Source organism: Mobula hypostoma, chromosome 15 (assembly GCF_963921235.1).
Source record: "Mobula hypostoma chromosome 15, sMobHyp1.1, whole genome shotgun sequence".
NCBI classification, from domain to species: Eukaryota; Metazoa; Chordata; class Chondrichthyes; order Myliobatiformes; family Myliobatidae; genus Mobula; species Mobula hypostoma.
The window spans coordinates 2658804-2671434 of record NC_086111.1 but is presented as its reverse complement, the minus strand read 5'-3'; the positions used below and the strand labels follow the sequence as shown (position 1 = coordinate 2671434).

Genomic DNA, 12631 nt, shown 5'->3' with positions numbered 1-12631 from the left:
ACCCAAGCAACCTTCATGGAATTGTAATGAATGTCTCTAGGATTGTAGGTACAGAGTGAGATAAAGACAAGTCTATTTCATTTGTATTATTTATCAATTTGTTTGGAGATACAGTGTGGACCAGGCCGTACTGGCCCAACGAGCTGTGCCCCCCAGCAGCCCACCTATTTAACCCTAGCCTAATCACGGGACAATCACAATGACCAATTATCCTATGAACAAGTACATCTTTGGACTCTGAGAGGAAACTGGAGGCCCTGAAGGAAACCTACATGCTCATGGGAAGAACATACCAAATTTTGTTTCAGTGGACACTGGAATTGAACTCCAAACTCCGACACCCCAAGCTGTAATAGTGTTGAACTGCTACACTACTGAGGCACCCCTTTTTATTTGGGTGTAGATTTTCACAGTAGTTTCCACATATACCCAGTTTAATTTTCCAGAGAGAGTGGGAAATTTAATTTTGCAGTTTCTGCTCAATAAAGTCACATTTGATTACAGTACAAAAACAAACTATGCGGTCCAAACAGTCCATGCAAGCATTTATGTCCTGTTCAAATCTCTTTCCATATTTCTTCATGCAAGTCTATCAGGGCTTGTATGAAAAGCATACTCTTCACCACTGCTGAATCTGCAGATAGAGGAGCAGCTGGACTGAGAAATCAGTTGGCACAAATTAGCTTGATGGTTTGTATGGTTCAATTGGAATATACAGTTTTTCACAATCAGAATCAGGTCAGGCATGTGACGTGAAATTTGTTAACTTAGCAGCAGTTCAATGCAATACATAATCTAGCAGGGAGAAAAAAATAATACAGTAATAAATAAAATAAAACAATAATGATAAACAAACAAGTAAATCAATGATGTATATTGATTAGATTAAAACAAATGTGCAAAAACAGAAATACTGTATATTAAAAAAAAGTGAGGTAGTGTCCAAAGCTTCAATGTCCATTTAGGAATCGGATGGCAGAGGGGAAGAAGCTGTTCCTGAATCACTGAGTGTGTGCCTTCAGGCTTCTGTATCCCCTACTTGATGGTAACAGTGAGAAAAGGACATGCCCTGGGTGCTGAAAGTCCTTAATAATGGACACTGCCTTTCTGAGACACCGCTACCTACCCCTCCTCCCGTCCTCATAACATCTGCAGACTTTGTCACAAAGCCATGAATTTCACGATCTAAATAACCGACAAACAATATGAAAAGTAGTGGTCCCAATACTGACCCCAGAGGAACACCACTAGTTACTGGCAGTCAACCAGAAAAGGCCCCCTTTATTCTTGCTCTCTGCCTCCTGCCTGTCAGCCATTCCTCTATCCATGCCAGTATCTTCCCTGTAACGCCATAGGATTTTATCTTGTTAAGCAGCCTCATGTGTGGTGCCTTTCTGATACGCCGCTTCCTAAAGATGCCCTGGGTACTTTGTAGGCTAGTGCCCAAGATGGAACTGATTAGATTTACAACCTCCTGCAGCTTCTTTCGGTCCTGTGTAGCAGCACCCCCCGAAACCAGACAGTGAAGCAGCCTGTCAGAATGCTCTCCATGGTACAACCATAGAAGTTTTTGAGTGTATGTGTTGACATGCCAAATCTCTTCAAACTCCTAATAAGGTATAGCTGCTGTCTTGCCTTCTTTATACCTCCATTGATATGTTGGGACCAGGTTAGATTCTCAGAGGTCTTGACACCCAGGAACTTGAAACTGCTCACTCTCTCCACTTCTGATCCCTCTATGAGGATTGGTATGTGTTCCTTCATCTTACCCTTCCTGAAGTCCACAACCAGCTCTTTCGTCTTACTGACGTTGAGTGCCAGGTTGTTGCTGTGGCACCATTCCACTAGTTGGTATATCTCACTCCTGTACGCCCTCTCGTCACCACCTGAGATTCGACTAACAATGGTTGTATCGTCAGCAAACTTATAGATGGTATTTGAGCTATGCCTAGCCACACGGTCATGTGTATATAGAGAGTAGAGCAGTGGGCTAAGCACACACCCCTGAGGTGCACCAGTGTTGATCATCAGCGAGGAGGATATGTTATCACCAATTCACACAGACTGTGGTCTTTCAGTTAGGAAGTTGAGGATCCAATTGCAGGGGGAGATACAGAGGCCCAGGTTCTGCAACTTCTCAATCAGGATTGTGGGAATAATGGTATTAAATGCTGAACTATAGTCGATGAACAGCATCCTGGCGTAGGTGTTTGTGTTGTCCAGGTGGTCTAAAGCCATGTGGAGAACCATTGAGATTGCATCTGCCGTTGACCTATTGTGGTGATAGGCAAATTGCAATGGGTCCAGGTCCTTGCTGAGGCAGGAGTTTGGTCTAGTCATGATCAATCTCTCAAAGCGTTTCATCATTGTCGATGTGAGTGCTACCGGGTGATAGTCATTAAGGCAGCTCGCATTATTCTTCTTAGGCACTGGTATAATTGTTGCCTTTTTGAAGCAAATGAGAACTTCCACCCGTGGCAGTGAGAGGCTGAAAATGTCCTTGAATATTCCCACTAGTTGGTTGGCACAGGTTTTCAGAGCCTTACCAGGTACCCCATCTGGACTTTCTGCCTAACAAATGTTCAATCTCTTTAAAGACAGTCTAACATTGGTCTCTGAGGCCGAGATCACAGGGTTATCAGGCGCAGCAGGGATGAGAGAGAGTTGTGATATTTAGTTGAGGCCAAGAATCTAGTCAAATTTGAAAAAAAAGACATGGATTCAAGCAATTGCCAATCCATGGCTTGTATAGGATTAACAATGATTGATCTGTGAGGAGGAAAAGGGGCAGTTATCTAATGGAGAATTTCTAAATTACATTTAAAATGTGATATCTACTTGTTCATACTAACATGGTTCTTTCAAAGATGACACAAGGCTACTTGATATTCTATGGGCAGAAGCTGCTCACAAAATGCAGAAATATGATATAAATAGCCACATATATAAAGGATATGAATTTTGTGCATCTGCACACTGCTGGGGAACTGTACACAAACTGTACCATTGATTGCTGGACATTGTCACTCTGCGTCTTCGACTTTATATGTTTTTTTTTCAAGTGAATATGCTTCTTTGCTTACTATGTTGAATTTGTTATTTGCTATTTTGAAGTTCGCTTGCTATTTTGAATATTTTGCACCTTGGTCGCAGAGGAACGCTGTGTCATCCAGCTGTATCCATGTATGGTTTGAATGATATTTAACTTTGATTTGATATATTTTCATTCCCTTTCAGAAGTGATCCAGCCAGAAAGACAACTCATGACCAGAAGAGGAAAAGCAAGTAAGTTTTTTGAAACAAATTTTAATCTTACCTTCAACAGAGACTACAAATCAAGGACGTTATCTCAGATGGACTCAGGGGACATAATGGGGCATATCCAGTGAGTCTATATAAGGATAGAGGTCAAATGTAAGAAAGGTGATGTCAATACAGACAATCGGATTTCAGTACAGATAAATGTGAGTTGATCCATTTTGGATGTCAAACCAGCATACAGCTTGTACTATGAATGTTTGGACACTAAGGAGTGTAATAGAACAGAGGGACCTGAGAGTACAAGAACATAGACACAAGAGATTCTGTAGATGCTAGAAATCTTGAGCAGCACACATGAAATACTGAAGGAACTCAGCAGGTTAGGCAACATCTGTCGAAGAAAATAAAGAGTCGAGTTTTTCGGCCACGAGCCTTCATCAGGGACATTGTTTTCTCCAAAGATGCTGCCTGACCTGCTGTGTTCCTCCAGCACTTTGTGTGCATTGCTCTGGATTTCCAGCATCTGGAGAATCTCTTGTACCAAAGGAAAGTGTTACTTAACAAGAACTAAGTAAGCTTGAAAGTAATAAGGAAATGGCACTTACACATAGGAGACCGCTTTGCTGAACACCTACGCTCTGTCCGCCAGAGAAAGCAGGATCTCTCAGTGGCCACACATTTTAATTCCACATCCCAGTCCCATTCTGACATGTCTATCCACGGCCTCCTCTTCTGTAAAGATGAAGCCACACTCAGGTTGGAGGAACAACACCTTATATTCCATCTGGGTAGCCTCCAACCTGATGGCATGAACATCGACTTCTCTAACTTCCGCTAATGCCCCACCTCCCCCTCGTACCCCATCTGTTACTTATTTTTATGCACACATTCTTTCTCTCACTCTCCTTTTTCTCCCTCTGTCCCTCTGAATATACCCCTTGCCCATCCTCTGGGTCCCCCCCGCACCTCCTTGTCTTTCTTCCCGGACCTCCTGTCCCATGATCCTCTCGTATCCCTTTTGCCTATCACCTGTCCAGCTCTTGGCTCCATCTCTCCCCCTCCTGTCTTCTCCTATCATTTTGGATCTCCCCCTTCCCCTCCAACTTTCAAATCCCTTACTCACTCTTCCTTCAGTTAGTCCTGACGAAGGGTCTCGGCCTGAAACATCGACTGCACCGCTTCCTAGAGATGCTGCCTGGCCTGCTGCGTTCACCAGCAACTTTTATGTGTGTTGCCTAATAATTTTATTTGTTTTTTCAGGTAAATTCCAAGCTAGAAGTTCAACTATAGTTCATCCACCAAGTAAGTTAATTATATCTTCTCCAAACTAAAATCCTCAATCATTTTTACTTGATTTTGTGAAAATAGTACATCTTTAATATATTACCATCTTTAATATATTACCATCTGACTGTTAGTTCCACTCATAAATACAAGAGGTTCTGCAGATACTAGAAATTCTTCCAGAGCAACAGACACGAAATGCTGGAAAAACTTGGCAGGTCACACAGCCTCTATGCAGATGATTAAACTGTTGACGTTTCAGGCCAAGACCTCTCATCAGGACTAGAAAGGAAAGGGGAAGTTGCCAGAATAAAAAGATTGGGAGAGGGAGATGAGGACTAGCTAGAAGATGATAGCTGAAGCCAGGTGGGTGGGAAAAGAGAAAAGATAAAGGGCTGGAGAAGAAGTTATCTAATAGGAAAGGAGAGTGGATCATGGGAGAAAGGTGAAGAAGGCGGGGCACCATGGCTAGGTGATAGCCACATGAGAAGAAGTAGCAAGAGGCCACAAGAGGGAATGAAAAAAGATGGATGGGGGAGGAGAAAAAATCGCTGGAAGGAGAAAATGATATTCATGCCATCAGGTTAGAGGCTACCCAGATGGAATATAAAGTGTTGCTCCTTCACCCTGAGAATGGCCTCATTGTGGCAAAAGAGGAGGCCATGAACCAACATGTCAGAATGGGAATGAGGATAAGAATTAAAATGGTTGGCCAATGGAAAATTCCACTGGGTGGATGGAGTGGGCAAAGAGGTCCCCAGCTTCTGCTGAGTCTCACCAGTGTAGAGGAGGCTGCACTACAAGCACTGCTCACGTGAGACGACCCCAACAGATTTGCAGGTGAAGTGTTGCCACACCTGGAAGGACTGTTTGGGACCCTGAATGGAGGTGAGGGAGGAGGCAAATGGGCAGGTGTAGTGTTTTGGTTGCTTGCCAGGAGAGAGATTAATGGGGAGGAATGATTGGATAAGGGAGTCACAGAGGGAATGATCCTTGTGCAGGGGTGGGGGGGGTAGGGTGGAGAGAGGTAAAGATGTGTTTGGTGGTAGGATCCACCATGTGTTTGAGCGGATGCTGCAGAGAATGATATGTTGAATGAGGAGGTTCATGGGCTGGTAGATGAGGACAAGAGGAACTCTAGGTTTGTTAATTTGGCAGGAAGATGGGGTGACTGTGGATGTCTGGGAAATGGAGGAGATGCAAGTGAGGACAGCATCAATGGTGGAGAAAGGAAAACTACATTTTTTGAAGAAAGAGGACAGCGCTGATGTCCTGGAGTGGAAAGCCTCATCCTGGGAGCAGATGTGGTGGTGGTGAAGGAACTGAGAAAAGGGAATAGCATTTTTATAGGAGACAGGATGGAAAGATGTATAGTCAAGATACCCATGGATATCGGTAGGTTTGTAAAAGATGCCAAGGGATAGTTTGTCTCCAGAGATGGAGACAGAGAGATTGAGAAAGAGAGGGAGGGGGAGGCATCAGAAATGGACCATGTGAATTTAGGGGCAGGGTGCAAGTTGGAGGCAAAGTTGATAAGAGAGATGAGCTCAGCATGGGTACATGAAGCAGCACCAATGCAGTCTTCAATGTAATGCTCGAAGAGTTGGGGAGCATTACCATGGAAGGCTTGGAGCATGAACTGTTCCACATAGCCAGCGAAAAGGCAGGCATAGCTGAGGCCCATACAGGTGACCATGGCTACCCCTTGGGTCTGGAGAAGTGGGAGGAACCAAAGAAGAATTTATTCGGAGTGAGGTCCAGTTCTGCCAGATGGAGGAGGGTGGTGGTGGAGGGGAATTGGTTAGGTATTTTGTTGAGAAAAAAGTGGAAAGCTTTAAGGCCTTCTTGATGGGGAACAGGTGTGTATAGGGACTGGACATCCATGATGAAAATGAGGCAGCCAGGGCCAGGGAACTGAAAGTTAGTGAGGAGATCAAGAGTATGTGAAGTGTCTCAGACGTAGGCGGGAAGTGACTAAACCAAGGAGGAGAGAATGGAGTCGTGGTGTGCAGTCAGTCAGGAGCAGGCAGAGACAATGGACTTCCCTGGACAGTCAAGATCTTGGGTAGGAAGTAGAAACAAGCGGTGGATGGGAGTTATTTCTCTCCATAGACGCTGCCTGACCTGCTGAGTTCCTTCAGCATTTTGTGTCTGTAGTACAAGTACGTTGTTCATTGGAAGTGACATCATTGTTAGACAAGGCGGTTAAAAAAATGGTGTTTCATCAACCAGATCACTATGTTGCCGTTGTATCAATTGTTGGTGAGGCCACAATGTGTGTTTGCAGTTTTGGTCACCCTGTTATAGGAAAGATGTGGTTAAACTGGAAAGAGTGCAGAAAAGATTTACAAGGATGTTGCCATACCTAGAGGGCCTAAGTTACAGGGAGAGGTTATTCAGGTTATTTCTTTATTCCTTTCAACAAAGGAGAATGTCAAAGGACCTTATACAAATGTTTAAGATTATCAGAGGCTACAGCAAGATAGCACAACCTCAGGATAGAAGGACGTCTCTTTAGAACAGAGATTAGGAGAAATTTCTTTAGCTTGGGGATGGTGAATCTATGGAATTCTTTACCACAGATGGCCAAGGAGGCCAAATCATTGAGTAAATTTAAAGCGAAGGTTGTTAAGTTCTTGATTACTAAGGGTGTCAAAGATTACAGAGAAGGCAGGAGAATGGGGTTGAGAGGGATGATATATCAACCAAGATTGAATGGTGAAGCAGACTTGATGGGCTAAATGGCCTAATTCTGCTCCTACCCCTTACAGTGTTGTATGGGCAGAGAAATGACAGATGGAGTTTAATCTGGGAAAGAGTGAGGTATTGCACTTTGGGAAGTCAAATGTAAGGATGAAATACATCATAATAGCGAGACACTTCTGGTAACCGCACTGATATACAGAGTAGTCTCTCGATCCTTGTCCATAACTCCCTGACAGTGGTCACACAAGCATATTGGGTGTTAAAGGAGGCAGACGGCATGCTTCACTTCGTTAATTGGGAAACTGAATATAACAGTAAGAAAGTCCAGTTGCAGCTGTATAAAACTTTGTTTAAGCACACCTGTAAAATTGTGTGCGTTTCTGATTGCTCAGTTAAAGAAAGGACGCTGAAGCTTCCAAAAGGTTACAGAAGTAGTTTGCCAAGGTGCTGCTTGGATTAGATGGTGTAGGCTGTAAGGAGACATTGGACAAACTTGGGTTGCTTCCTTTCCCCCACTGAGCACTCAAACGTGCGGCAAAGCATCAATAAAGACACAGACTTGCAGTACCCCAAAGACTACTCGTTCATCCTGTAGTTTGACATACCACAGGCTCTCTCTCTCTCCCTAATAATTTGACACACCACAGGCTCTCTCTCTCTCCCTAATAAGGGAGAAAGGGGTGTCCCTGTTTCACAGTGAGAGGGGAGACATAACAAACAACTCGCTGATTTACGATGTTAGAAGTCTGTTGCATTGCTTTTTCCAAGCTCTGTACCCAAAGAACTCGGGTCTCGGAGAACGCAGCCAGCAGTCAGCTGCTTTCGATCTTCCATGTACTCCCACAACACACCAGTTTCCTGAGGGAGGCACCAACCTCGAGTCTGCCCGCCTCCAGAGCCACGAAAACCCAGAACCCTGAAGGCGTGCTAGTTTTCTAGGCTGCGTCCTTGGTATATCGAATAGCAACCAGTCGTGAGACACCAAGAGCAGGTCCCATTCCCGCAAAGAACCGAAGTCAGCGTGTAACTCCAGGTCATGGTCTTCAAAAGAACCCTGAAAGGGAAAAAATAGAGATATTAAAGATGGACATGGAGCTGTTTCCGAAGATGCAAGCAAAAGAGTCACCGCTGGGCGCCGTTGTCCCCCTGAAGGGAATTGTGGGTGGAAGGGCTAGTTCCTGCGCTGTACTGTTTTGTATTCTACGTTCTAGCGGCCAAAGGAGGCCATGAAATTTTCTTAGCTTGTAGGGTTAAAGAGAATTCCAAGGCATTTTACTTCAAAAACAAGAGGATAACCAAGGAGAGATTAGGAGGGAAACTACGCTTAGAGTCAGAGGATGTGGACAAAGTACTAACTGACAAGTTTGCATCAGTATTCACCAAGGAGAAGGGAATGGTTGACAGTGTGAGCTACATGGAGCATGCTAATCTGTTAGAGCATTTTGAGATCATGGTTCTGGGTTTCTTAAAGACCATTAAAGTGGATAAGTCTCAATACTCTCACTAGCAGCAGGTGAGGTCCTGGAAGACTGGGGAGTAGCCAATGTTGGTGCTCTGTCCAAGAAGGGACAAAACAATAAACCAGGAAGTTATAGGCCGGTGAGCCTCACATCATGTGGTAGGGAGGCTATAGAGAAAATCTTTGGGATTTAATTTACATGCATTTAGAAAAGTACGGCTTCATTAGGGACAATCAGCATTGAATGAGGTAGGCCATAAAGATTATTAACGAAGCTAGGGCAGTAGATATTGGTTTACATGGAACAGAAAACATAGAATATTAGAACAGAGTACAGGTCCTTGTGCCAGCATTTTAACCTACTCCAAGATCAACCTAACACTTCCCTCCTACATTGCCCTCCACTTTTCTTTCATCCATATCCCTATTTAATAGTCTTTAAATGTCCTTAATGTATCTGCCTTTACCACCACCCCTGGCAGCGTACACCATGAGAGAATAAAACAACCTCTGACATCCCCCCCGTACTTATTATGTCCTCCCATCTTAACTATTTCCATCCCGGGTGAAGGTGCCTGCTGTCCACTCTATCTGTGCATCCTATCATCTTATACACCTCTATCAACTCACCCCTCATCCTCTTTTCCTCCAAGAAGAAAAGTCTTAGCTTACTCAACATTTCCCTATGAAGCATACTCTCTAATCCAGGCAGTATCCTGGTAAATCTCCTCTGCACCCTCTCTAAAGCTTCTGCATAATTCCTATAATGAGCTAACCAAGACTGAACACAATACTCCAAATATGGTCCAACCGGAGTTGTAAAGCGGTTCCAAGGCTCATTTATTGTCAAAGCGTGTACCCATATACAGCTCTGAAATCCCTCTTCTCCAGAGAGCCTCAATACAAACCACATGAAAGTCATTCAGAGAGAAACATCCCATACAAAAATGAATGACATGCCAATCATCAAAGCCCTCCCCCAAAACCCCTATCCTCCTGCAAAACAGAGCAGGAACATCGACACCCCCCCCCCGAAAAGCAACCCCTCCCCACACAGAACACTGAACACTAACAAAACATCAACCCCCAAACCCCCTCCCCTCGCACAACAAAACAGAAAATGAAGCAGGCACTAACAAACACAGACCATAAGTCTGGAAAAAGTCCACAGTCCATTAACGCAATAATCCAATCCGTAAATGTAGAACCACGACGCCGTCTTCCAATATCACTGACATTCATCAAAAGAGTGGGACAGAGGGTCGCCACACAAGGCAGAGGCCTACCCGCCTGTCACAGCGAGCCACACAGCGCTAGGCCGCTCACAGTTCCCTTCTCCGTAGTGATCAAAAGGGTGCCATATTACCTTACAGCTCTTGAACTCGATCCTTCAACTAATGAAGCTCAACGTACCATGGGCCTTCATAACCACCATATTAACTGGCTTGGCAGTTTTGAGGATTCTACGGACTTGGACCCCCAGATCCCTCTGTTCTTCCACACCGCTAAGAATCCTGCCATTAATCCTGTACTCTACCTTCAACTTTGCCCTTCTAAAGTGTATCTCTTCACACTTTTCCAGATTGAACTCCAGCTACCACTTCACAGTTGAGCTGTGCCTCCTGTCAATGTCCTGTTGTCACCAGTGACAACCTTCTACACTATCCACAACTCCATCAATCTTCGTGTCATCTGCAAACTTACTAACCCACCCTTCCACTTCCTCATCAGAATCTCTTGTACTGTAAAGATCACAAAAAGTAGGGGTCCCAGAATTGGTCCCTATGGAAAACCACTAGTCACAGTCCTCCAGGCAGAATATGCTCCATCTGCTACAACCCTCTGTCTTCTGTGAGCAAGCCAATACTAAATTTATCCAGTCATGTTTCCCTGCATTCCATGCCTCTTAACTTTCTGAATGAGCCAGCCATGTGGAATTGAACCTTGTACTTCAGTAAGGTACCTGACAAGGTACCTCATGGTAGGCATCCTGTGTTCAACACAACACAGAACAGCACAAACAGTAGCAAAAAGAACCAAACAAAGCAAGACAACAATCGCAAAACAGGCCCCATTCTCACCCTCTCAAACACACAAACAAGCCTCAAACCATGGGACAGGGCAAAACACATAAAATCCTGGAGGAACTCAAAAAGCCATGCAGGATCTATGAAAAAGAATAAACAGTCAACATTTTGGGGCAAGACCTTTCATCAGGATGCCTCCAGGCCTCCTGTCCTCCAGAGTCCACCTTCCTGGCTCTACCTCTGAAGAGCAAGGAAACAGGCCTTTTGACTCATTAAATCCATGTCGATTGTCCGCCACCCATTAAGTTAATCATACATTAATTTCACTTTTTATTTTCCTCACATTTTCATCACCTCCTATCACACCCATGTGTTAGAGATCATTTACAGTGAGCAATTAACCTGGGATATGGAAAGAAGGCACAGCACCCCAAAGAAACCTCATGGTCACAGGGAAGAACATACCAGCTCCCCACAGATAAGAAGGTAACGGACAGGTGATATGGAGAGACAAGAGGCCTTCCTCCAGAAAGCTGATTCAATATGGCTGGGTATTACAGTTGCAGGTCCTCGTGCAAATATCTGGCACAGACCACCCTCTCTACCATTCCACATCACCTCAGATCACCTCATGTACATGCAGTCAGGTTATGTATATCGCAGTTACTTGCACCTTGTGTTTTATAAGATTACTTTTGTATTTATATTTATACACAATTTATATTTCTAACTCTTGATACAGGATCATTAGAAAAATGAAGGAGTAATCAATACAGTTACACATTGTTCAATTGTAGGCTAAGCCAATCATTAACACCAACTTCCACTGTGCAGAATAAAACAGTTGTGAACACCACTTTAGGATGAGAGAAGTTACCTTTTGGGTTAGAGTCATTGAGTCTTATTTTATTTAGAGATCTATCACCAATAGGCCCTCTCAGCTCTTCGAACCGCACTGCTCCAGCAACCCCCGACCACCCTTCCAGTTTAAGCCTAACATAACCACGGGACAACTTACAATGACCAATTAACCTACCTGGTACATCGCTGGACTGTGGGAGGAAATCAGAGCACTCGGGGAAAACCTATGCATTCCAAGGGGAGGATGTACAGAGATTCGATTCAGAGGATGCCGGGATTGAGCTGAGAGCTTCGACACCCTGAGCTTTAATAGTGTCACGTTAACCTCTAGGCTACCAGTGCCCAACAAGAAACACTAACCTTATTCATCCAGATTAGGTGCTTATCCTTCAAGATGCCTATTTAAGTGCCCGTCAAAATTCGCCTTAAATATATTTGACTTCACCACCTTCTCTGGCAATGAGATGCAGATATCAATCACTCTTCATATAAAATACATTTCTCCCTCAAGTCCCATTTACAACTCCTCATCTGAAGCCCCTTCCCTCTTGCTTTTGCTATCTCTATCATTAGACAAAGATTCTGACTATTTAACATACCTATACCTCAGACAACCTTCTATATCTCTATCAGGTGGCTCACCAAGCTCCATTGCTCCTGAGGAAACAGGACCAGCCCATCCAATAGCTCCCCAAAACTGAAGTTGCCCAAGCCCCATGAAGCTCCTCTGCGCACTCTCCAATCTAAACACACACTTCATATAGTACAGCAGCCAGAAATATACACAATTTATCAAGTACAGTCTAACCAATGTTTACTAAAATGTTGCAAAGTAACTTCCCAATTTTTATATTTTGTGCCCTAACCGTGAACACAAGCCCTGCAGCTTTTTGATTTTCACAATGCATCAACTACGCTTTAGCCGTGGTAGAAATCAGGGAGTCCACCTGCCTATCAGTATTGATGCATTGTCGCATCCAGACACTGTGAGTTTGTTGTTAGTTGAATGCTTGAATAAAGGAGGTGCTGGTTC

General features: G+C 44.1%; 1 protein-coding gene across 2 annotated transcripts in view; it reads left to right on the top strand.

Moving 5' to 3' along the window:
* Positions 1-12631, top strand: part of LOC134356643 (inter-alpha-trypsin inhibitor heavy chain H3-like) — a 133599-nt gene that overhangs the window by 47863 nt on the left and 73105 nt on the right. For both annotated transcript variants that reach the window (XM_063067616.1, XM_063067615.1), the window contains exons 15-16: positions 3238-3285; positions 4522-4563. In XM_063067616.1, the coding sequence (XP_062923686.1) occupies positions 3238-3285; positions 4522-4563 (90 nt within the window). The remainder of the gene's footprint in view (positions 1-3237; positions 3286-4521; positions 4564-12631) is intronic.